Here is a 25,135-nt window from a genome sequence, read left to right on the forward strand (position 1 = left end):
CCTCGCTTCCAGTCACCCAGTGGCAGCGGGCTTCCAGTCACCCGCTGAGTGCTCGGGACTACCAGACGGGCACACGCCAGTCCATCTGATCAAGGGGACAGCAGGTGTCAGATCCTGTGCAGGGCAGAGGCGGGAGGGGCCCGGGTAAAACGAGCCGCACCCTAACACCCGTCAGGCTCAGGGCCTGTTACCACCCCTCTCGCACCGCACCTGCTCCCAGCGCCCGCTCAGGTCTCTGGACGGGAGGCAGGGGCCCACCTGGGCTCGGGAGGCGGCCGGGACGCAGCGCCAGCCCGGCCTTCTTCCGGGGACACAGGCCGCCAGCCTGCTGACGCGCACCCCCTCCGCCAACGACTCCGCTCCATCCAGGTGGCGGCTGGCCGCGGGAAGGCCACCTGGCAGCCGGGCCTGGACCTGGGGAGGGGAGCGTGCCCCGGCCCCGGGAGGCCGCCCCGCCTCTGTCCTCCCAGCCTGTGGAGGCTGGCGCGGTTCTCCTGCCCCGGTGCTCCAACCCCAAGCTGGCCGCTGAGGCTGGGGCCGGGGCCACGCACCTGCCGTCACGTGCTGCCTGCTCACGGCCTCTCAACGCACCGATGGCACAGCCCCGAGGGCAGGGTGCTGTCCCTCAGAAGCACGCTTTTCCAGGACCCGCCACGGCATGACCTGTAAACCTCCGCCCCATCGGGAAGGCCGCCCGAAGCCCGGAAGTCTCTCCAGCCCCAGACGTGGAGCTTGGGTCCGGGCCGAGGGGGCGGCTGGGTCAAGTCCCCACCCTGCCCTATCTCACCCGCCGCCTTCTGAGCCCTAACGGGTGACCCGCACTGCGGGAGCCCCGGCTGCCCCTGGGGACGGCGGGTCAGTGACCCGCGTGACCTCTGCTGGAAAGGGACAGGACGCTCAGCTCGGTCTTGGGAGGCAGGGCCAGGAACATTCAGAATCTGCATCCTGGCTTCTCGGGACGGCCCAGCCGCCTCTGGGGCTCCGTAGGCCCTGCAGGGACCGGGCGTCCACGTGCCGCTGCGACTCCAGACTTGGAGCCCTGCGGTGAACGCATCGTGTGAGGGGTGGGCAGGGGTCACCCACCGGCCAGGTCTGTCGTGGGGTGACAGCTGGGCCCACACCTCACAGAGAGGCCTCCGGGATCGTGAGCAGCAGGGGCGGCGGAACGGTCTAGAGGAAGCTGGGGCCGGTGCCGTGACAGGTGACCGTGACCTTGGGTCAAAGGCTCCCAGAAGGCTGTGCACCTGGTCTGGCCGTCCACTGGGGGGGGGGGGGGGGGGGCTCCGTGCAGAGGGAACCGGAAGGGTCTCTCCCACACGCGGGAACAGCCAACATCTTCCTTCCAGAGCGGATGGGTGGGGGCCGCCCCCGAGCCACCTGCAGACGGGGTGGCCACGCCTTGACTTCTGCCTCCTGACACTAAGACAGAAGGAGTCTGGACCCATCATGGCGGGCACGAGAAGCAGGTCCTCCTACTCCCTCCAGGCTTCTCCTTACGGCTGGTGGGTGAACCCATAGGAGGAGGGTCTCGGTCAACAGGGCGGTGGCGGGGCCTCCAGCGCACAAAAGGGCGGGGGCCAGGGACTGTGGACCAAGCCCTGCCACGTGGATGCATCCGTGCCGTGTAGACAGAGCCCACGTGGACAGGCCGTGCTGTGTAGATGGAGCCCTGGGCAGACAAGCTGTGCCGTGTGGATGAACCCCCGTGGACGAGCCGTGCCGTGTGGATGAGCCCCCCGTGGACGGCCATGCTGTGTAGACGGAGCCCCGGGTGGACAAGCCGTGCCGTGTGGATGAGCCCCACGTGCAGAGCCACACCTCTGGGTGTCTACACCACAAACTCTTCTGGGAGCTGGTCCTCCCTGCACAGGACCAGGGAGAGGCATTTCGAGGACCTCACTCCGCAGGGTCCCAGTGGTGCATGGTCCAGGCCGTGGCAGTGCGGATCTGCCTCTGGGATCTGCAGGGGACAGTGTGAGTGCGTCTGCCTTCCCGCCCTGCCTCCTCGTCCTTGTCCACCCCTCCAATTCTGTCCTGCCTGCCCTGTCCTCCCTGCACCCTGCTGGCCCACTGTCAGCACAGCCTGGACAGGAGGGGACTCCCAATCCCTTGTGCCCGCTGCGGGCGCGAGCCCCTTGGGCAGGGGTGGGGCACAGGCAGTGGCCCCTCTGTCCTCAGCCAGGGCAGCTCAGGGAGGGAGTGGCTCCTTCTGCGTGGGCCCTCCCCCTCCTCTCCTGTCCTGAGGAGGCTCCTACAGGAAGGGCTTGGGTCCCCCTCTGGGGACCTGACATGGAGCCCACACCCGTCCCGAGGGGACTGGGGGCTACGTGACAATTGGGGTGGGACACAGCCCTGAGCTGTTTTCTTGCTTTGAACTCATCAGACCTGGTTACTATTTGATAGATCTTAGGAAGATCCAGAAGCATCCACAGAAGTCAAGAACAGCCTCCCCCATTTCACGTGTGAGGAAGCTTGTCCAGTGCCCAGGCTCTGAGGCGGCTGCCCCGGGTCCCGTCCAGGTCAGGGCCCAGCTAGGGGCCACCACGCTGAACTACCACAGCCATGCAGGGAGGAAGCTGGGGCCGGTGCCGTGACAAGTGACCGTGACCTTGCGTCAAAGCAGCAGACGGCCACGCGGGACCCCTGCATCCAGGCCAATCATCGCCTTTTGTGGGCACGTCCCGTCCATCATCTCTGGGCCCAGCCAGCCACCTGCCCAGGGCACTGTGGCGTCTGCCCCATCCCTGGGTCTAGTCCGTCCCTCCCTGGGAGTCACATCACAGCCTGCTATTCTCTCTGTCCAGGGCACCACCCCCAGGTCAGCTCTGAGCCAGGAGGGGAGCCCCCAGACTACCCCGAAACCACTGCCCTCTGCCCCTCCTCCTACCCCTGGGGGCCTGGAGCGGCCCCTCAAGCCCTCACCACCCAGGGAGGGTGGACTCCGCCATCCAGCGAGCACCCAGCCAGGAAGGTGGGGTCCCTGGGGAGCCAGCGTCCCCTCCCACCGCCTTGTTCCCCCAGAAGCCTCCCCTCCCCGCCCCCACTGCCTCACTGAGGTCCGGGGCTCTCTAACTGGAGGCCTGCGGTGGGCCTGGGCGGGCCAGGAAAACAGGTGCAGGAGCCCAACATGGACCCACCCGGGGACATACCTGGTGCAGGGCCTCCGCGCTGTGGCCCCACGTCCTGATCAGCCTGACCTGCGCGGCGGCCAAGGGCTCCTTGCAAGAGGCTGTGGGAAGGGCGGGGGATGTGAACCGGGCCAGAGACAAGCTCTTACCTCTGTGGAAGGATGACTCCTCCCCTGGGGGGCCCTGGCCCTGACTCCTCCCCTGGGGGGGCCCTGACTCTGACTCCTCCCCTGGGGGGGCCCTGACTCTGACTCCTCCCCTGGGGGGGGTCCTCACTCTGACTCCTACCCTGGGGGGGCCCTGACTCTGACTCCTCCCCTGAGGGCGCCCTGACTCTGACTCCTCCCCTGGGGGGGGGTCCTCACTCTGACTCCTCCCCTGGGGGGGCCCTAACTCTGACTCTTCCCCTGGGGGGACCCTTCACTCTGACTCCTCCCCTGGGGGGGGGGGTCCTCACTCTGACTCCTCCCCTGGGGGGGCCCTAACTCTGACTCTTCCCCTGGGGGGACCCTTCACTCTGACTCCTCCCCTGGGGGGACCCTCACTCTGACTCCTCCCCTGGGGGGGCCCTGGCCCTGACTCCTCCCCTGGGGGGGCCCTGACTCTGACTCCTCCCCTGGGGGGGGGTCCTCACTCTGACTCCTCCCCTGGGGGGGCCCTGACTCTGACTCCTCCCCTGAGGGCGCCCTGACTCTGACTCCTCCCCTGGGGGGGTCCTCACTCTGACTCCTCCCCTGAGGGCGCCCTGACTCTGACTCCTCCCCTGGGGGGGGTCCTCACTCTGACTCCTCCCCTGGGGGGGCCCTGACTCTGACTCCTCCCCTGGGGGGTCCTCACTCTGACTCCTCCCCTGGGGGGCCCTGACTCTGACTCCTCCCCTGGGGGGGCCCTGACTCTGACTCCTCCCCTGGGGGGGTCCTCACTCTGACTCCTCCCCTGGGGGGCCCTGACTCTGACTCCTCCCCTGGGGGGGCCCTGACTCTGACTCCTCCCCTGGGGGGGTCCTCACTCTGACTCCTCCGCTGGGGGGTCCTCGCTCTGACTCCTCCCCTGGGGGGGGGGGGGGTCCTCGCTCTGACTCCTCCCCTGGGGGGGGTCCTCGCTCTGACTCCTCCCCTGGGGGGGTCCTCGCTCTGACTCCTCCCCTGGGGGGCCCTGACTCTGACTCCTCCCCTGGGGGGCCCTCGCTCTGACTCCTCCCCTGGGGGGCCCTGACTCTGACTCCTCCCCTGGGGGGGCCCTCGCTCTGACTCCTCCCCTGGGGGGGTCCTCGCTCTGACTCCTCCCCTGGGGGGGCCCTCGCTCTGACTCCTCCCCTGGGGGGCCCTCGCTCTGACTCCTCCCCTGGGGGGCCCTCGCTCTGACTCCTCCCCTGGGGGGGTCCTCACTCTCACTCCTCCCCTGGGGGGTCCTCACTCTGACTCCTCCCCTAAGGGGGTCCTCACTCTGACTCCTCCCCTGGGGGGCCCTCACTCTGACTCCTCCCCTGGGGGGGGTCCTCGCTCTGACTCCTCCCCTAAGGGGGTCCTCACTCTGACTCCTCCTCTGGGGGGCCCTGACTCTGACTCTCCCCCTGGGGGGGTCCTCACTCTGACTCCTCCCCTGGGGGGGCCCTCACTCTGACTCTTCCCCCGGGGGGCCCTCCCCTGGGGGGCCCTGACTCTCACTCCTCTCCTGGGGGGGCCCTCACTCTGACTCTTCCCCTGGGGGACCCTCCCCTGGGGGGCCCTGACTCTCACTCCTCCCCTGTGGGGGCCCTCACTCTGACTCTTCCCCTGGGAGGACCCTCACTCTGACTCCTCCCCTGGGGGGGCCCTCACTCTGACTCCTCCCCTGGGGGGCCCTGGCCCTGAGTCCTCCCTTGGGGGGGCCCTCACTCTGACTCTTCCCCTGGGGGGACCCTCACTCTGACTCCTCCCCTGGGGGGGCCCTGGCCCTGACTCCTCCCCTGGGGGGGCCCTCACTCTGACTCTTCCCCTGGGGGGACCCTCACTCTGACTCCTCCCCTGGGGGGGCCCTCACTCTGACTCCTCCCCTGGGGGGGTCCTCACTCTGACTCTTCCCCTGGGGGGACCCTTCACTCTGACTCCTCCCCTGGGGGGACCCTCACTCTGACTCCTCCCCTGGGGGGGCCCTGACTCTGACTCCTCCCCTGGGGGGGCCCTCACTCTGACTCTTCCCCTGGGGGGGCCCTGACTCTGACTCCTCCCCTGGGGGGGGGGGGTCCTCACTCTGACTCCTCCTCTGGGGGGCCCTGACTCTGACTCCTCCCCTGGGGGGGCCCTGACTCTGACTCCTCCCCTGGGGGGGTCCTCACTCTGACTCTTCCCCTGGGGGGTCCTCGCTCTGACTCCTCCCCTGGGGGGGGGGGTCCTCGCTCTGACTCCTCCCCTGGGGGGGGTCCTCGCTCTGACTCCTCCCCTGGGGGGGGGGTCCTCGCTCTGACTCCTCCCCTGGGGGGGTCCTCGCTCTGACTCCTCCCCTGGGGGGGCCCTGACTCTGACTCCTCCCCTGGGGGGGTCCTCACTCTGACTCCTCCCCTGGGGGGCCCTGACTCTGACTCCTCCCCTGGGGGGGCCCTCGCTCTGACTCCTCCCCTGGGGGGGGGTCCTCACTCTGACTCCTCCCCTGGGGGGGCCCTGACTCTGACTCCTCCCCTGGGGGGGCCCTGACTCTGACTCCTCCCCTGGGGGACCCTCACTCTGACTCCTCCCCTGGGGGGCCCTGACTCTGACTCCTCCCCTGGGGGGTCCTCACTCTGACTCCTCCCCTGGGGGGGCCCTGACTCTCACTCCTCCCCTGGGGGGGTCCTCACTCTGACTCCTCCCCTGGGGGGCCCTCCCCTGGGGGGCCCTGACTCTCACTCCTCCCCTGGGGGGGCCCTCACTCTGACTCCTCCCCTGTGGGGTCCTCACTCTCACTCCTCCCTTGGGGGGACCCTCACTCTGACTCCTCCTCTGGGGGCCCTCGCTCTGACTTTAGACCCGGAGCTTTCCTGCACCCCGTCATCCAGTGGCCTTGATCTGCAGCATAATGAAGAGGTTTTCTGCAGTCACACACCTGGTCACGCGTGTTCCCTACTGAGGTGTCTGAACCCCCTTGAATGTGGGAGGCTGTCCTTGGGCCTCCTCGCTCAGGGGGTCCTTGGCTGAGGGACGGGGAAACCGGGGAAGGGTCCCAGCCCTCCCCACCCACGGGCTTGCCCCGCCCCATCCTTCTTCAGTGGCATTTGTCCAGGCACAACAGGCCCTTACGGGGCAAACCGCGGATCAGCAGTGTTGTTCACACTGGACTGCAGACCGCAAGCCTGGACACAAACACAGACAGCAAACCAGACGCTAGGTGTCCACAGGTGACTCCAGGGGACCCTGGGTGGTCGTGGGTGGCTGGGACCTGCAGCTGGTCCCCACAATTGCCCATCACGTCCACTGCCCAGAGTGCTGCAGACGGTCAGGGGACAGTGGAGCCAGTGGGACCTTCCCTGGGTGACAAGGCAGGGCCCCACACCCCTGGACGCCGCAGAGGCATCCCTGGGGACCCCGGGTCCTAGATCTCCTGGAAACCTCTTGTCTTGTGAAGCTAGAGAGGAACGTGGCTGAAACACTCCCTGATGGCCGGACGACGGACGACGGGCACCGGTCAGGTCGGGCTCCCTGAAAGTCCTGAGGGCCCCTCGTGACCCGCTGCAGAGACGGCCGAAGGACCCCCACCCCAGAGCACACCCGCAGGGAGGACCCCATCACGCGGTCTCTGACCCCAGGCCCTAAGGCCGCCTCGTGGTGCTGGGGGGTCAGGCCACACTGGGGAACTGAGGGGCCACATGGGAGTCATGGGCCCGTGCACCCGGCCCCGCTGGGGGGGTCAGTGCCTGTCACCCCAGCCCCACAACACTGGCCCTGCTGGGGGCTGGCCGGGCACACACTCACCGTCTCCCCGGTCCTGGGCCTCCCCCTCGCGCCCGCCTCCGCGGCCACCATCTGTGCCATGGCTCCTCTGGCTGGTGCTGGGGCTGCAGGGTGGCGCCTCCCCACGCACGGCCTCGGTGCCCCAGGGCTCGTCCACCGACACCCCCCAGGGCTCTGCGGGCCCAGCGTCTGCCTCGATGCCTCGCAAGCGGGGGCTACTGCCGCTGTCAGCCGAGCCAAGGGACGGGTGCTCCGGGAGCTGCCGGCCACCACCCCCGCTGCGGGGGGAGCCCGGGGAGCCCTTGTCACCCGGGTCTCGGTCCAGGTCCAGCGTGTCGCTGACGTAGGACTCCCGGTAGTGCTGCTTCTCTGTGTGGGGACAGGAGGCACAGCGGGGAAGAGCGGGCTCGGAGGGGACACGGGTGCAGTCTCACATGCCTGGAGCCACAGGGTCCCAGCGGTGGCCCCGGGATCCTGCCCACGCCCCCGGCTGGCGCTGAGGCCCAGGGGACGCAGTGTGAGGGGAGGGAGGTGCCACCCAGGGATCAGGGCCCTGTGTAACCGTGGCATTTGTCACCCACAGCCAGTAAGCTCCGGATACGTGCCTTTGTAATGGTTCCCCGGGGCTGTCCCACCGTCCCCAGTGTCAGGGACCCCAAGCAGCCCCCGCACGCGAGTGGACACGCTCACAAGCGCACGGGCACACGCGCACGCTCGTGTGTGCATGGCCAGGGAGCCCAGGAGTCCCCCAGCCCCTCAGCCTTCCTGCCACACCTAGAGAATTCCTTCCCAGAATTCAAACTGTCCCCAGGCCCCGTCCTCAGAATCGGCCTCCTCCCCCCTCCCAGACGACACAGGAGCCAAGAGGCCGCGCGCCCCAGTGGGAAAAATGAAAGGTGCCCAGAAGCAGCCCGGGCGGCCCCCCGGTGCCCGGCGGCGGCCGGGGCACACCTTCCGCCTCCTCCAGCTGCTGCAGCCTCCGCAGGGTGGGTCGCAGCGTGAGCCGCAGCAGGTGGGTGGCGCTGAACAGCCGCAGCAGGTGGCCGGAGCGCGAGGCGCAGCCCGTGTAATACACCAGCTTCCGCGCCGACGGCGGCCCGTCCGGCTGGATCTCCAGCCTTTTCCCCTGAACGAGGAAGAGGCAAGATGTAATCTTACAAGAAAACCACGTGACAGCAAGCGTGTTAAACACGGGCCGTGACCCCAGATAGGAAGCCGCCCTCGATAGGAAGCACAGCACCCCGCGCTCAGGCACGAGAGGGCGGCCCCGGAACATCGCGGACGGCTGGACACTCCCCTCAGCCCCCCGACGGCCGCGTGCGGGGCAGCAGTCCCAGGACGGGACGCCAGGCCTCAGTCTCGCTGTCCGGAGGAAAGGTCCACGGCAAGTCTGCGTCCAGGGCCCTCCCCGTCCTGCGCCTCAGCCCCGAGGGCCGGGCGGGGCCCAGGGAGGCCTCCCGAGGCCAGGACCAAGGAACGGGGGCATCTGGAGGCTGCAGCGGTGAGTTTCCGTGACCTGATCCTCATCCCCCTTGTTTGCTCCACATCAGAACACCAGGCCACCGGCGGCAAACGTGCCCTGCGGCCAGGTCAACAGGGTCAAGCCCCAGACGCTCCTGGGTGCCGGGTCTCAGGCTGTGCCTGCTCCCCATGGAGGATGAAGCCCTCCCACCTCGATCCCACCAGACACGCACCAGAAACACCAGCTTCCCGATGTGGGACCAGGGGAAGTCATAGAGCAGCTTGGGAGCGTGGTCCGCCTCCTGCAAAGCCGCAGAGAGGTGCTCAGGACAGCCGGCCAGAGGATAGACCCAGTGCAAAGGTTCAAGGGGAAGGGTGGGGGAGGGCGGTGGACGAGGAGGGGCGGGGAAGGGGGGGGAAGAACAGGAGGGGAGAGGACGGACTGGGAGGGGAGGGGAGGAGGGGAGGAGGAGGAGGGAGGGTGAGGGTGGTGGACGGGGAGGGGTGAGGAGGTTGGGGGGAGCGGAGGGGAGGGGAAGGGAGGGGAGGCGGGGAGAAGGAGGAGGGAGGGGGGAGCAGGTGGCCACTCCAGGGGCTCTTCCCCAGCACCTGATAGACTTGCATTCCCTTGAGGGTCAGTCCCAGGACGATGGTAGGCCTGTCCTCCTTCTTATCCTGAAAGGACACCAACTTCAGCGAGGCGACGGCCTGTGCCCGGGGTGGGGGTGGGCCCGCCAGGGATGAGCAGGGTCCCGCTTCCCCTCTGATGCCGGAGGCCTGTCAGCCACCTCCCTGCCTCCTTCACCCCCTCAGACTTTCATGTCCCCAGATATCTGAGCTCCTTAAGCCCCGCTCACGGGCCCGGGCCCGAGCCGGCCAGCCGAGGGGACGCCGTCCGCCCGCCCTGTGCTGGGGTCGGAGTCCTGGCTGCCCACGGGCTCTGCTCCTCCGGGCCCCTCGGGCAGAGGATCTCCGAGGCGGCCCGGACTCCCAGTTCCGCCGGGGCTTGACCCTGTTGACCTTGTACAGCCTAAAGAAGTGGACGGGCACGTCCTCGAGCCGGCAGGCCTCCCTGATGAAGCGCAGCACTGCCTCCTTGGGGTCGAGGCCCCGCTGCTCACGGTGCACGGCGGGCGCGTGCCTGAGGATGTAGGCGCTGCCCCTCTTGGCAATGATCTGGGGAAGAGGCCGCGGGCCTGTGAGGCCCTTCCCGCTCTCCCTCCGCCCCTGCGGCCCCTCACCCGGCCCTCCCCTCTCGGGGACTCCGCACGGGGCCCGGGGGGCAGAGAAAGGGCTCCGCCGGGCTCCCCCGGGCTCCGCAGCCTTACCCACTGCGGAAAGTAGGCTTCCGGCTCGAAGTACCTCCCCACGTGCACCAGCTCCCGGTGGTTGCCCAGGTCGGCCTGCAGCCCGTAGGCGGCCAGCAGGAAGTAGGCCTCCTCGCGGTGGGTGCACTCGGACCTCAGCACACGCTCCTTCAGGTGGCAGTAGTACAGGTGCCTGGCCGTCTTGTCCCTGGAAGGCGTGGGTGGCCTTGGTAAGAGGCCAGATCTGGCCCTGACAGATGGTCCTGACACAGCCTGTGTCCTCCTGCTGCCCCCGGCCCTTCCAGAACTTCCACACAGCCACCCAACCCCCACTCTCCAGAACCCTCCACACAACCACCCAACCCCCACTCTCCAGAACCCTCCACACAACCACCCAACCCCCACTCTCCAGAACCCTCCACACAACCACCCAACCCCCACTCTCCAGAACCCTCCACACAACCACCCAACCCCCACTCTCCAGAACCCTCCACACAACCACCCAACCCCCACTCTCCAGAACCCTCCACACAACCACCCAACCCCCACTCTCCAGAACCTTCCACACAACCACCCAACCCCCACTCTCCAGAACCCTCCACACAACCACCCAACCCCCACTCTCCAGAACCTTCCATACAACCACCCAACCCCCACTCTCCAGAACCCTCCACACAACCACCCAACCCCACTCTCTAGAACCCTCCACACAACCACCCAACCCCCACTCTCCAGAACCCTCTACACAACCACCCAACCCCCACTCTCCAGAACCTTCCATACAACCACCCAACCCCCACTCTCCAGAACCCTGCACACAACCACCCAATCCCCACTCTCTAAAACCCCCCACACAACCACCCAACCCCCACTCGCTAGAACCTTCTATACAACCACCCAACCCCACTCTCTAGAACCCTCCATACAACCACCCAACCCCCACTCTCTAGAACCCTCCACACAAACACCCAATCCCCACTCTCTAAAACCCCCCACACAACCACCCAACCCCCACTCGCTAGAACCTTCTATACAACCACCCAACCCCACTCTCTAGAACCCTCCATACAACCACCCAACCCCCACTCTCTAGAACCCTCCACACAACCACCCAATCCCCACTCTCTAAAACCCCCCACACAACCACCCAACCCCCACTCTCTAGACCCCTCCATACAACCACCCAACCCCCACTCTCTAGAACCCTCCACACAACCACCCAATCCCCACTCTCTAAAACCCCCCACACAACCACCCAACCCCCACTCGCTAGAACCTTCTATACAACCACCCAACCCCACTCTCCAGAACCCTCCACACAACCACCCAACCCCCACTCTCCAGAACCTTCCACACAACCACCCAACCCCCACTCTCCAGAACCCTCCACACAACCACCCAACCCCCACTCTCCAGAACCCTCCACACAACCACCCACCCCCACTCCTGCCCTCCTGCAGGCTGCAGGTGCAGGGACTACCGTGTCCCCAGCACACTGACCGCACGCGCCTCACGCGCCTGGGCTCACCCGGTGGGCTTTCACGGGCCCAGAGAATTCCTCTGACGTCACGGAGTTACCTTATGACCCTGCCGTCCTCCACGTAGTACTGCACCCTGAGGAAGCTCACGAAGGGCGCGCGGGGCCTCCCACCCTGCAGGGGAAGCGCAGCGAGAAGACGCGGGCCGGACGGAAAGCGCCCAGGAGCCGGCAGCGGGACGGTGTCCACGGCCAGCGCCCCACAGGTGTCACACCGGCTCCCGCGAACGCCCAGTGGCGACGGCCGGGCACTTTCCTGATTTCCGCGATGCCGTGACTTCTCAGAAGGAGACCCCCGGGCGTGCTGTCTGCAGCGCTCAAGGGCGCCCCGCGCCCTCCCCACCCCGCTCCGCCAGCGGCAGCTCTGGGGCACCGCGGGCTGCCCCGCGGGTGGGCCGGCTGTCCCTGCACCAGACACGCGCATGGCCGCCCTCGGGCCCGGGGACGGTCACTTACTTTGTGCACTTGCCGCTTCCAGTCCTTGGGGAAGTACTTGCTGATCTTCTGCTCCAAATCCATGAACATGAACTCGTTGTCTAAGAGGACAGGCAGGGCCTTAGCGCCACAGGGACCCTCAAGGGGTCAGCTTGTCCCGCACCAGCAGGGAGGAAGCCTAGGGCTGCCTCAGGCCGTCAGGGGCGCAGGAGAGGGGGCACTTTGGGGCTGTCCCCCGCTAACAAGAGCACAGTGGTCTCGATGCAGACGGCCTGAACTCAGGCAGAGGGCTGGCCGTGACAGAATGGACACCTTCTTTCTCCCCCCACCCCCCGTTCATCCGCACATCTTGGGGAAACGGTGCTCTATACGGATAACCCTGAAGCCCCCAATTAGAGATGAGGCCCCCCCCCCACCCCGAGCCACGAGAGCTGCCTGCAGGTGGTACCATCCACTTCCTCCCTCGGGCACACAGGTGACCAGGCACCCCCACCTGAGGCCACGCCCTTCGGAGCCCTGCGGGCGGCGCTGTCTCCCACGCGCGTGCGCAGTCCCTCCGGCTCTCCTGCTCTCCCCCAGACCCTCCACAGAGCCCCGGGGTCTGCAGAAACCAGGAGCTGGGAGGTCGCGGAGGCAACCCCAGGGCAGAAGACAAGGCTGGGTGGCTCCCCACCTCCTTCTGCCAGCACACCCCACTCTTGGCTTTCATCCATTAGAGCTCCAGCAAGGGTTTCTTCTGGACCCAGGGCTCTGCTCCTGGACAAGTGCTTCCAGAACCCCGGACACAATCGGCTCCCAGACAGCAGAATCCGAGGAACAGACCTAGCCCGGGGTTCTGTGCACTGTTTTCTCCAGAAAGAACAAGAGTAGACCAGGATTCTGCTCGCCCCTCTCTCCCAGAGAAGGCCAAGTGCGTGTGTGCACGTGTGTGAGTGTGCGTGTGCATACAGTGTGCATAGTGTACATGTGTGTGAGTATATGTGTGTGTGAACATGTGTGAGTATGTGTGTGTGCATGTGCACGGAGTTGTGCACGTGTGTGAATGTGAGTGTGTACACGTGTACATGGAGTGTGTGCACATGTGCGAGTATATGTACGTGTGCGTGCGTACATGTGTATGTGAAACATGTACACATGCGTGAGTATGTGTGTGGAGTGTGTGCACGTGTGTATGTGTGTGCATATGTATGCAAATGCGTGGAGTGTGCACGTGAGTATATGTGTGTGAGTCTGCACTGAGTATGTGAGCATGCACGGTGTGTATTTAAGTGTGTATGAGTGTGTGTGTTTGTATGTGTGTGCATGCCTTGTATACTTGTGAGTGTGCGAGCCTGAGTGTGTACACATGTGAGTGTGCTCAGAGCCGCGTGCACTCGCCCAGATGACCTGGGTGCACATGAGAACACTCGTGTCCCCGTGGCCCTGAGGACCCCCCCGCTCCCCAGCCTTCCCAGAAGAGGCTGGTGCCCCGGGCGGCGGGTCCCCTGGGTGGGGTCGGGCAAGGCTGACTTACCTCTGACCACGCTGAGGCCAAAGAAGTGGGCTTCTTTGATGCTGGTCACATCGCACACCCGCTGGAAGAGCTCACGACAGGTGGCCCGCACCTGCAAGACGCGGGTGGAGGCTCAGGGCCCCTGAAAGGGGTGGGCGTCCAGTGGGAGCGTGAGGACCACCGCGGCTTGCCACCCAGGGCCCTCGGGGACCGCCCGAGCTGAAGACTAGGTCCCCCCGCGCCCAGCAGGGCAGAAGCCTGCTCTCCGGGTCCGGGCCGGTGCGGGGGGCTGTCCAAGGACGGGTGTGGGATTCTCCGCGCGCCCCGGGCCATCCTCGGCCTTTCTCCTCCCCGCGACCAACCTCACCCGGGCCACTCCTGAAAGCGGGCCTGGGGTGTGGGCACCCCGGAAACGGGCGCGCCCGTCGCGCCTGGGGACTGGCTTCTTGGGACCCAGAGGGGCTAAGGGGGTTTCCAGGGTCCCTGGCCCCGCCCGGTGAGCCCCGAGGTCTCGGTCTCGGTCTCTGTCTCCGCAGGCCGGGCTGTGAGGTCTGAGCCTTGTGTCTTCAGGGCCCCGGCGCCCTGCCTCCCGCAGCGGCCTTCCCGCCTCTGCCTCCCCAGAGGGCCCCGGGGCGGAGGCCCCACCTGCCTCAGGGAGCACCGCCCCGCCCCCCAGCTCCCACTCTCGGGGTGGGGAGCCGCCTCGATTCCTGCCTACACGGAGCCTCCTTCTGTCTACGCAGGTAAGGGCCGCCTCTCCGGCAACATCCGTCGTCCAAGTTGGGCTATCCAAATGACACTTCGTTTCACCTGGAAACGGAGCCGTCTTGACATCAGACATCCAGCAAGTTCGCCTTTCCGACTTCTTTCCACTCTGTTGATTGGACCCCGGACCCCGGAAAGGGCCGGTTCTGGAGCAGCTGACGGCGCTGCCCGGGGCCTGGACCCCCCTCGCGTCTCGGCTTCCGGCCGCTCCTCCGTCCCCCGCGCTTCCCGGGCTGGAGGGAGGCGCCACACGCTCTACGTGCCCTCGTGGCCAAGCCGCGTCTCTGGTGTCCTCTGGGTGGAAAATCCTGCTTCGAGGCGGGCAGCCCAGGCTCACGGCCCTCGGAGGGAGAGGACACGTCCTCGTACGGACGGTGCGGGCCGGGCCTGTGTGCGCGGCACGGCGCCCGCGGGCTCGCGCAGCCTCTGTGGTTTCTGGAAGCGTCTCTACGCCGTCTCAAGTCAGATGACGAGTCTCCACTTTTTCGCGGCGAGCTGCCGTGCCGCTGGTTTCGTCCTCATCCACTTCGTGTGGCAGCAGATGTGGACTGAGCTCTGCCGTGGCGGCAACGCGGCCGTAACCTTCTAACACCTGGATGTTCAGACAGGTGGGGGCCACACACGGGGCCGCCCCCACGGCTCACGCGGTGGGCACACCCTGAAAGTAAGCTGGCGGGGTGTGGGTGCCAAGCTGCGCGGACGGCCTCGGTCACCCCGTCACCGGCTGAGACTTGAGACCTCAGCCGGCGGGTTTCACTCTTTGCACGCTCCTCCTCCTGCTAAAACCCTACAGCGAAGCCGAGGAAACAGGTGAAAGCCGCGGTCCGGGTTCCGTGTGTCGGGGCCACAGCCCAGGCCCGCCCCACCCGCCTCTCCCCACCCGAGTCCTCCTACTGCCCCTCCTGGGGCCTGAGGCGTCTCGAAGGAGGCAGGGACCCCCGGAAGACCTTCTGATCAGCTCCAGCTTCTCCCCACCAGACGGGTAAACCGAGGCTTGGAGAGATTCTGTCGTTAACGCCAACTGGCATTGACTTAAACACGGAAGCGTGTCCCTGAGCAGGTAATTCCCGGGGGACTTGAACTACGCCATCGCCAGCCAGCCAGCCGTCCTGCCTGTAAGAGCATTCCACCCTCCCACCCCCGACCCTGACCAGTCCTCGGAGGTACAGCCCCTCTCCACCAGCCAGTCCCACCTGGTGCCACATTTTCATGGACACACTTCCCCTCAAAATGCAAACCCCCTCTCTGGGGCTGGCTAACTTTCCAGGGGTTTTCCTGCCCCTCTCAACCCTCCTGGAACGCGAAAGGGGACGGACAAAGGGGACGGAGGTTCCTGCTCCGATGTCCCTCGGTGTCCCCAGGAAGGACATGCTGGCTGTGTCCACCAGGGACCCTCCGCTCAAGGGTAAAGTGGCACGGTGTGCGTAAGCCCCCCGCGGGTGCTCCGCGTGGGGGCTTCTAGTACAGAACGGGGAGGGGCGGAGGCAGCTGAGGGCAGAGGGTGACAGTAACCTGGACACCAGAGGCCGCCTCGACTAGGGGAACTTATCACCTCACTTTTCACCTAGTTGGTAAAAACTGGAGAGGACCACCATTCCCCAACCGGACCTGACCTGTCCTGCTAACGCCCCACCAGCGAGGGCCGAGAGAGCAGCGCGCGTCAGAGCCCGGGAGGCTCCAAGGCGCCAGCGTGGCACCGCGACGGGCCCACCCCTCTGTCCGCCCAGCGGGCCCCCACTCGTGTTTGCTCCACGACTGTCCCCACGACCCCAACGGCTGATGCGCAGCGACGGAGACCGGCACCCCTGGCCCGCCCCGCCTCTTGTCGCCTCGAGAAGCCCCGTGGAATCCGGACCCTGATCTCCTGGTTCTCCCACTGAGGGACGGGGCCTCGCCAGGGAGGCAGGACAGAGCAGGAGTGAGTCTGCGGGGAGACCAGACGGTGGCTGACACTTCTGTGACCGCGGGATGCCACGAAAACCACCCCCTGGGGACCGCCCTCCGTGGGGTGACCGGTCCGGGCAGGGACAGCTTGGTGAGGGGGCCATGACTGCACAGGGCCGTGTGGGTCCTCCGGAAGGAGGTAGCCTCCTGGTTATCCGTCTGGCTCTTAAACAACCGGACCCTCTGATGGGGTCTGTGGAAGAGCCACCAGCTCTGTAACAAGCACTTCTGAACTCGTGCCTTTGCTCGACGGCAGCCCCCAGAGATGCCCCAGCGCGTCTTTGTGTTTGAGACGGAAGTCCCGTGGTCTCGGGGCGCCCCCGGCTGGCGGGTGGCACCAGGTCAGGGTCCGGGGCCTCCGTGGGCCACACCGTCCACAAGTGCTACCAGCCGCGCGTGGGCGTTGGGAACAAACTGCTGAACCGACGGGCTGTGTAACCAGCCTTCCTCGGGGAAGGGGCCCGAGTAGGGGGTGGGTAGAGGCGAGCCGCGGCCCGGGGGGACTGGCGCTCAGAGGGGAGGCAGGCAGCCCCGCGGCGCCTCCCCGGGACTCCCCGGGGGCAGGTGGACAGCGGGCCTCGCGGAGCGGCGGGGGTCCCTGGGGGAGGGTGTGGACTTCGAGGAAGAAGGGCTCAGGAGCGTCATCGCCCTGAAGACGAGGCCAGTCGGGGCCTCGGAGATTTCTATGGAAGCCGGGGCCACCCCAGGAGCTGAAAGTGGCCGGTGGAGATCAAAGGGGAGAAGGGCCCAGAGGACTCGACCGAAACCGAGGAGACGCCTGAACTGTGCGCGTGTTTCAAACGCCGCGAAGCTTTGGCGTTTGGATGGAATGTGCCACAAAATGCCACTTCTGGTCCACAGCATCCCTTTGTTGGGAGACGGGACCTGTGGCAGTGTCTCTGCCCACCTCCACGATCACCCCACCCCTGCTCACCCCCGCGGTCGCCCCACCCCCTCCCTTCCCCCGCACTCGCCCCCGCAGTCACCCCTTCCCCCTCGCTCACCCCCACAACCAGCCGCAGCTGCTCCCGCGTGGGCAGCAGCACCAGGACGTCCCTGGGTTCCGTGGTCATCCCGCCGTCTTAGGGGCTCTGGTGGCTGCACGCAGGCTCTCAGGAGGACCCGGCCCCCTCCAGGGCCTCCTGCGGGGAAGGACTGGTCAGGGGCGCGGCCGGCCGGGGAGGGGCTGAGCTTCCGAGCGCCTGGGAGCCAACCAGGTGTCACCGCCACCTGTGGGGCCCTCCCCAGCCACCTGGCCACGGGTGGGGAACGTAACAGCCCAGACTCACCCGGATTCAGGTCTTCTGGGGACCGGGCACCTTGCTAACTCCTGGCTGGGAAATGAGTGGAAGCCGAGCGGGGCCAGAAATCCAGCCGGTGGCTGGGCCGGGACAAGGTCCAGGCTCATAAATAGCTGTGCGGGTAGATTGGAATGCAAATAAACAGTGTCAGGCGGGCCGCCCTCCCCTCCCCGGCCTCCAGCTGCCTCCCCTCCCCCAGGGACCACCTCACAGCTCCCCGAGGCCCCAGCCAACACGGCCCCCTCCCTTCCAGGGACCAGAAGAGATGTCTCGTAAAAGCCCACGGCAACACGAAAGCCAGGAGGAGGATCACCGCGCAGGTTCCTGGAGGAGCGGAGGGAGAGAGAGCGCAGAGCCCGCCGAGCCCCCCGGGCCCAGAAAGGCACCTCGGGGATCGGGGTCGGGGGATAGGGCACATGCCCAGGTCCCCTGTGGCCCCCTCCTGCGGAGGGGAATGGTCACTGTTCCCTAAACAGATCCCACTCGTCCCCTTTAGCAGCAGACGCTGGTGTTAGTTCTGTGCCGGCTCCTGGCCCAGGGTCGCCTGCCCCAAGGTGAGTGACACCTGTTACAGGTGAGGGCGGGGAAGCCGCTGCCTGTAAACCCTGCCCTTGTGGGAAGACCGGCTGGGCTCAGGCTGGGATCAAAGTCTCCAGGTGCCCTTGCTCTGCAGGCTCGGCCAGCAGGAGGCGCTGCTGTTACTGGGGCGGCCAGGGGTCCCGGGAACGCGGTTCCCGCTGCCCCATCTGCCCTCGCCCTATAGGTGCTGGTGGTCTGGGCCCCTTCGCCCAGGCTGGGGCCCTGGGGGCTCCGTGCGAATCTGAGCGGCCGCTGCCCGAGCTCTCTCCAGAGCGGATGCAAAGCTATTCATCATCGGACACACGTATGTCCTTTCAGGGGGCAAGTTAACAATTTTAATTAAAAAATTTTTTTAATGTTTATTTATTTTCGAGAGACAGAGTGAGACCGGACACGAGGGAGGGAGGGGCACAGAGAGGGAGACAGAATCGGAAGCAGGCTCCAGGCTGCGACCTGTCAGCACAGAGCCCGACTCGGGGCTCGAACCCAGGAACCGTGAGATCGTGAGCTGAGCGGAAGTCAGACACTCAGCCGACTGAGCCACCGGGCGCCCCGCAATTTGACGACGTTTAAAAGGCCAATAGCCCCGTGAACAGACGGTGGATTTCATGATATTCACTGCCTTCCGGTGGCCTGCGACCCCCTGCCTCACGGTCACGAGGGCCGCGTGGCGACGAAGGACGCTGGAACCGCTCCTTTCCAGGAGCGTTGGGGCGCACGACAGGACTCCGCAAAGCTCACACGTGCACACGTGCGCACATGGGCACGCGGTTTCCCTCCCGTGTGATGGGGACGCCGCACGCCTAGGTGGTGGCGGTGGCACAGCTCTGGGATCTAGTGACACGCGTTACCTCGTTCGCTTCAAACGAATGCATTTTCTGGTATTCAGGTCATAGCCCAGTAAAGCATCAACGTACATAACAGGTTCTAAAGTCCCAGCAGACCCACCGATCACTCGACAGGGGGCAGGAGTGCACGCGCCGCCACGGCGGTGACCCCTCCCGGCAGGCACGTCGCGGGCACACGCGGGGGGAATGCACGGCCTCGGTGGCGGAGGACCCTGGGCTGCCGGCACCCTGCACGCCTGGCCACACCGGCCGCCCTTTCCCACGCCTCCCCGGGCCCCTTACTGGGCTGGTTTGCTTATGGTCATGACGAGCCACGTGACGGCTGAGCACTGAGTTCAGAGGTCACACCGCTGAGTTAGGGGCTGGCCACCCCTCACCTGTGCCCCACCGCCCGGCTCGCGCGTGCTCTGTGTCACCCGCAGAGCGTCACCCTGCCCCCGTGGGGGTCCTCACAGCTCCTGTGGGCCCGGGACGGCCTCGCTTGCTCATTTTATGAGTAGGGAAACAGAGACACAGAAAGCAAAGAGGCTTGTCCAGAGCCCCGGCTACCGCACTGCTAGGGCCCAGAGCTGCCGAGACCTTTCTGGAACCACGTGGAAGGTACTCGTGGTTAACAACTCTGGAACGGGGAGGTCAGCACTTTGGAAAGCACAGGACATCTGCAGGGCGTGGGGGCAGGGTGGGCGGGGGCTCCTGGTCCTGAAAGGGCAGGGAAGAGCCGGCCAAGGAAAGGAAAAGGCAGCTGGGAGGCTCCGCGTGACCACACAGGGCTGTGTTTTGCTTGCTGCCTGGTCAGGACCCTTGACCTCAATTAAAACCTGCAGCCCAGCAGCCGGGCGCGTGGGAGGCCGGTGTGGCCGGAGCGGGCCCTTCTTTCCACGGACGTGCCTGCTGCCTCGCCCCTCCCCCTCCCCCGACCTCTGTGCGGGTTCCTGGGCCATGTGCTTCGGGGACGCCGCGCAGTCTTGGACAGACCCCCGCGTGATTTCACGCGCTCCTCCCGTGCCGAGCAGCAAGCACTGCCCCCCCATCCTGCAGGGGACACGGGCCCCTGGGCTCCACCGTCCACCCACGGGCCCCGAGCCACACAAGGTCACAGCGCGCCTCGGGGCACAACTGTACGGGGACACGATGGTGACAGTAGAGGGAAGGAAGGGGGCCCGGGGACCTCAGGAGCCAGAGGCGGGTGGGGGATCCACGCGGCAGGACCCGGGCTGTGAACGTCACACCCACAGGAGCACGGGGCCCTCTGGCCCTGGGGAGGGACCTCGCCGAGCACCAGACACCATGGCCCGCGTGCCCAGGCTTGTGCCATCGTGTCCTTCCAGGAGACGGCGCAGGGCAGGCCCAGCTGGCAGCTCACAGCCTCCCCGGGGCCCTGCCTGCCGCTCCCTGCCCGGCCCCGGGGGCGCACGGGAAAACTGCCAGGCTGCCTGGGTCACCCCCTGGAATGTGCCAGCTGGGGACAGGGGTCCTGGACCACCTGCCCACTCACGGGACACTGCCTTTCAGCGGTCACGTATCTGTCAGAAAAGAGGTGACACAAAGACTGTGACGTAAATCATTTCTCAACGACCCACGCCTTTTGCGTAAATTCTCCTGCGAGAGTTTTCTTCCGGGAAATGAAGCACAGTGAGCGAGTGTTCAACCCACCCCGCTGAACTGAAGTGACCTGACAGAGGCACGTCTGGGACGCAGGCCCGGGGCCACAAGGGACCGTCAGCTGCAAGGGGCTGGCTCTGGCCGTCAGGCTCGAACACGGGCCACACCGGGAGCCTAGCGCGGGGAGCGCCACCAGGCGGGAGCAGGCCCTGAAGGGCCGTGCACTTGCTCCCAGGCCCTCCTTTCTCCTGGGAGACGGGAGGAGGCCCTCCCCGTCTGCAGGGCCAACAACTCATTGGTCACAACACCACGCTTTAGTTTCAAGGCTCCCAGAGCCGGGGTCTCCCCAGCTCGGCCCTGAACCTCAGGGGAAGCACGAGGACAGGGGACGCCCAGCCGCGATGGAAGTTCTGCTCAGGCGTCACGTGCAGACAGGAACGTGGCGGGTCACACTCGCTGGGTCCGGAGGAGCGCGTCGGGAGCACGGGGAGCATGGGGAACACGGGGGCGGGCGTGCAGGAGAGGAGGCCACTTCCCCGTCTGGGTGGGGCTGGTGCGTGCCATGTGCTTGTGCGTCGTGAGTGTGAAAACACCTGTGACTACCTGTGAAAGGGCCAACGGGAGTAAAGTCACAGCAGGACAGTGAGCGGGGACGGCGGTGCCGGGCAGCCCCGGGCATCCGTGGGGCTCCCCCACAAACAGATCGCCACCCCTGCCCCCGTCCAGCAAGACAACTGTAGCGATGGGGCGTCCCGGCCGTCCCCGGGCAAACAGCCCCCCAGTCCAGCTCCTCAGCGACCCCGTCATCCCCCTGGTAAGCGGTGGCCCTCAGCTCAAGGTTGCCTTGCCCTTTGGGTCACGGCCACGCAGACTCTTGTAGAGACAACAGAACCCTGTCCAGGCACAGGGCCACACACGGAGGCTGAGGGGGGCGCCCGGAGGTCAGACCGCCCCCTCCCTGTCTGAGGGGGGAGCGGGCCTCAGGGACATGGCGGAGGGCGTCACTGTCCAGGCAGGCCGTGGCAGGGGGGTGGGGGGCGGGAGGGCAGGGGGTGAAGCCCACGGATTGGACTCGGGTGGCCCGGGAGGGCTCGGGGATAGCGGATGGCGAGGAAGGAAAGAGCCGCTGGAGACGCACGATGGCCTGGTCCTCTTTGCCGCGCCTGCCTCCGGGCGGACGGCCCGTCCAGGGCCTCCCGTGGGTCTGCTGCCCACACACAGCCCCGGACCCTGAGGTGCCCCTGACCTTCCCAGAACACCCCACGCTCCCAGCACGTGTCCCGGTGGGGCCTAGTCGTGGGTGGCTTTAAACAGCACTTGCGGGGCGCCTGGGTGGCTCAGTCGGTTGAGCGTCCGACTTCAGCTCAGGTCACGATCTCGCGGTCCGCGAGTTCGAGCCCCGTGTCGGGCTCTGGGCTGACGGCTCAGAGCCTGGAGCCTGCTTCCGATTCTGTGTCTCCCTCTCTCTCTGCCCCTCCCCCGTTCATGCTGTGTCTCTCTCTGTCTCAAAAATAAACATTTAAAAAAAATTTTTTAAATAAATAAATAAATAAATAAACAGCACTTGCGATGAGTAGAGTAAAAGGTGCAACAATTATGAGAGAGGCCTCCTGGCCATTAGGGTGCTCCGTGGGGTCCCAGGCCTCCCACCCCCAATCACCCCAATCCTGCCCCCAGACTTGCCCTGATCACACAGGAGCCCCGCCCCCGTCCTTCCCTGGCCCCCTCCCCATCAGCCCCCCATCCTTCCCTGGGCCCTCCCATCTATCCCTCCCCCCCTCTGTCCTTCCCTGGCCCCTCCCATCTGTCCCCCCCATGTCCTTCCCTGTCCCCTCCCCATCTGTCCCCCCGTCCTTCCCTGGCCCTCTCCCATCTGCCCTCCATCCTTCCCTGGGCCCTGCCATCTATCCCTCCTCCCCTCCATCCTTCCCTGTCCCCTCCCATCTGTCCCCCCGTCCTTCCCTGGCCCTCTCCCATCTGCCCTCCATCCTTCCCTGGGCCCTGCCATCTATCCCTCCTCCCCTCCATCCTTCCCTGTCCCCTCCCATCTGTTCCCCCCCCCCCGTCCTTCCCTGTCCCCTCCCATCTGTCCCCGTCCTTCCCTGCCCCCTGCCCCATCACCCCCCCTTCATCTTCCTGAAGCTCCCTCCCCCACTCATAGCTGCACCCAAGACCAAGGCTCCTGGACTCCTAGAGGCCCGTGTGAAGTCCCATCATTTAAGGGGGTGAAGCAAGACATCTTCCTCGTTCCACCCCACCCCTCCATTTCTCGGGGGGGGGAGTCCCTGTAGACTACGACAAGGGGAGTTCCTTGTCATCCTCTGGGCCCTCCCACCCAGGAAACCCAGAACTGGGGGCCACTGAGGTTAGGAGCACAGTGTTTGGTGTGTGCCCGAACCTGCCCCCCCACAGGACAGCAGGGCTCCCTCACTTCGGGGCCCCTCGGGGGAGCTGGCTGGAGTCACACCAAGGGCCCCCTCACCCTGGACAGGTGGCAAGCTAGGGCCAGGCCATCGTCACTGCCGGGAACACGAGATAAGAGCGGGAGGCTCACAGGCTGGCCCCCACCCCCCTCACCGAAGGCTGCTCCTCACTCCTGGGGGGGCACCTGGTGGGGCAGCAGAGGTGCCCCGGGGTCACCCCAGTCCAGCCCTGACACTCGAGCCCCAGGGCTGGGGAGGAAAGAGCGCTGGAAGGGCAGGTGGGGGAGGCGGGCCGCCTGGCAGAGGCCCAGCCAGCCTTTCGGGCTCTCTGGGCCCAGACTCCCCAGGAGCTGACGGCGCATTCTTAGAATTCTCCCCCGTCCGCCTCCTCCTTGCGCACAAACGCTGACCCTGAACGCGGCCACAGCTACTAACAGGAGTTAAAGGTTGGCTGTGACGTGGAGGGAGGGCAGGAGGCCTGGGAGGGCTGTGTGGACGGACAGACACACGGGCAGACGGAGCTCTGGGCCCCGAGCTCCCCCCACCGCTCACCGCAGCGACAGGAGCGCCTGCCTTACGTGCCGGAGACACGTCAGTTACCCGAACAGCGTGTGACCCGCTTGTCTGTGTGTCTGTCTCCAGCTGGCTTCCACCCCTCAGAGGCCTGGCTGCCAGCTGCCTTCTCAGAGGTCATGCCCTTGCGGGGAACCTGGTGACTCAGGGTCACCAGGGTCTGGGGTCCCATCTTCAGCACGGTCCCCGTCACCGTGCCAGGCGATGGCCAAAGCAGACCGGCTTTTAACGTGCTTTACTGTTGCTGTGAAAGCCTTCCCGCCCGCACCAGGCCAGACCCCCGCCTCCCCCAGGGCCCCAGAACACCTTGCAGGCAGGGGAGAATCGCGTGTAGACTGGGCCCTGGGCCGTGGAATCTGCGAAAGCAGGACTCCGCCTCTAGAGGACGTGGGAGGAGCCCACGGAGCCTGGAAAGCGCACACTGGCCAGCGAGTCCCCCCCAGGACACTTGGCGGGGCCACTCCTTCATTTATTCAGGGGACGGCTGCCGAGGCTCCCTGCTGAGCTGCCAGGCGCCGCCTTCACTGAGGAACAAAAACAGCTCCCCCCCCCCCCCCCCAGCAACGACGTTCCGCCCTTGGCGTCTGCTCAGGACAGAAACCTTGGGACCCCCTCCTCCGTCATCTCCCCCAAGTCTGGGTGGTAGCCAACCCCGACGGCTCTCCGTCCCAGACACGCCCCCACCTATCTGACCGCATTCCCGCCTCCACCACCTGCTCACACCTCTCTCACCTCCAGCCCGGACTGTGGCAATGGCTCCCAAAGTCCCCCCCTCCAGACTCGCCCCCATACTCAACACCGCAGCCTCCAGAATCTTGCTAAACAGGGGGCAGATCCCTACATTCCTGCCCCCAGTCCAAAAATGGCTTCCACCTCCCTCAAAGGAGAAGCCAGAGCCTTGAAAGTTACCGTGGCCCTTGAGCCCCTCCAAGGGCTGGCCTATTGGCTCTCTGGCCTCCCTGCCTGCCTCAGAGCTCAAGGTCACTGTCGTCACACGTGATCCCCTGCCTCTGAGGTCAAGGTCACTGTCGTTACACGTGATCCCCTGCCTCTGAAGTCAAGGCCACAGTCGTCACACAGGCTCCCCTGCCTCTGAAGTCAAGGTCACGGGCGTCACACATGATCCCCTGCCTCTGAAGTCAAGGTCACGGTTGTCACACAGGCTCCCCTGTCTCAGAGCTCAAGGTCACGGTCGTCACACGTGATCCCCTGTCTCAGAGCTCAAGGTCATGGTCGTCACACATGATCCCCTGCCTCAGAGCTCAAGGTCACGGTCGTCACACGTGATCCCCTGCCTCTGAAGTCAAGGTCACAGGCATCACACATGATCCCCTGCCTCTGAAGTCAAGGACACGGTCGTCACACAGGCTCCCCTGCCTCTGAGGTCAAGGTCACGGGCGTCACACATGATCCCCTGCCTCTGAAGTCAAGGTCACAGTCGTCACACAGGCTCCCCTGCCTCAGAGCTCAAGGTCACGGTCGTCACACATGATCCCCTGCCTCTGAGGTCAAGGTCACGGGCATCACACAGGCTCCCCTGCCTCTGAGGTCAAGGTCACAGTCATCACACAGGCTCCCCTGTCTCAGAGCTCAAGGCCAAGGTCGTCACACAGGCTCTGCTGCCTCTGAGGTCAAGGTCACAGTCGTCACACAGGCTCCCCTGCCTCAGAGCTCAAGGTCACGGTCGTCACACGTGATCCCCTGTCTCAGAGCTCAAGGTCACGGGCGTCACACATGATCCCCTGCCTCTGAAGTCAAGGTCACAGTCGTCACACAGGCTCCCCTGCCTCAGAGCTCAAGGTCACGGTCGTCACACATGATCCCCTGCCTCTGAG

General features: G+C 66.0%; 1 protein-coding gene across 2 annotated transcripts in view; it reads right to left on the reverse strand.

Annotated features, from left to right (window-relative positions):
* Window positions 1-1,279: 1,279 nt before the first annotated feature.
* Window positions 1,280-25,135, reverse strand: part of FRMD1 (FERM domain containing 1) — a 29,485-nt gene continuing 5,629 nt past the window's right edge. Inside the window, exons 2-14 of one of the 2 annotated variants that reach the window (XM_042940311.1) lie at window positions 17,264-17,388; window positions 16,979-17,116; window positions 13,287-13,377; window positions 11,795-11,874; window positions 11,380-11,453; window positions 9,823-10,009; window positions 9,515-9,670; window positions 9,104-9,169; window positions 8,728-8,796; window positions 7,985-8,159; window positions 7,055-7,402; window positions 3,150-3,229; window positions 1,280-1,960 (exon numbers count right to left, since the gene is read on the reverse strand). In XM_042940311.1, coding sequence (XP_042796245.1) covers window positions 1,829-1,960; window positions 3,150-3,229; window positions 7,055-7,402; window positions 7,985-8,159; window positions 8,728-8,796; window positions 9,104-9,169; window positions 9,515-9,670; window positions 9,823-10,009; window positions 11,380-11,453; window positions 11,795-11,874; window positions 13,287-13,377; window positions 16,979-17,047 — 1,527 coding nt within the window. In that variant the 5' untranslated portion in view covers window positions 17,048-17,116; window positions 17,264-17,388 and the 3' untranslated portion in view covers window positions 1,280-1,828. The remainder of the gene's footprint in view (window positions 1,961-3,149; window positions 3,230-7,054; window positions 7,403-7,984; window positions 8,160-8,727; window positions 8,797-9,103; window positions 9,170-9,514; window positions 9,671-9,822; window positions 10,010-11,379; window positions 11,454-11,794; window positions 11,875-13,286; window positions 13,378-16,978; window positions 17,117-17,263; window positions 17,389-25,135) is intronic. The other variant, XM_042940312.1, reaches the window with a different exon arrangement.

This window comes from Panthera leo, chromosome B2, assembly GCF_018350215.1.
Source record: "Panthera leo isolate Ple1 chromosome B2, P.leo_Ple1_pat1.1, whole genome shotgun sequence".
NCBI lineage: Eukaryota > Metazoa > Chordata > Mammalia > Carnivora > Felidae > Panthera > Panthera leo.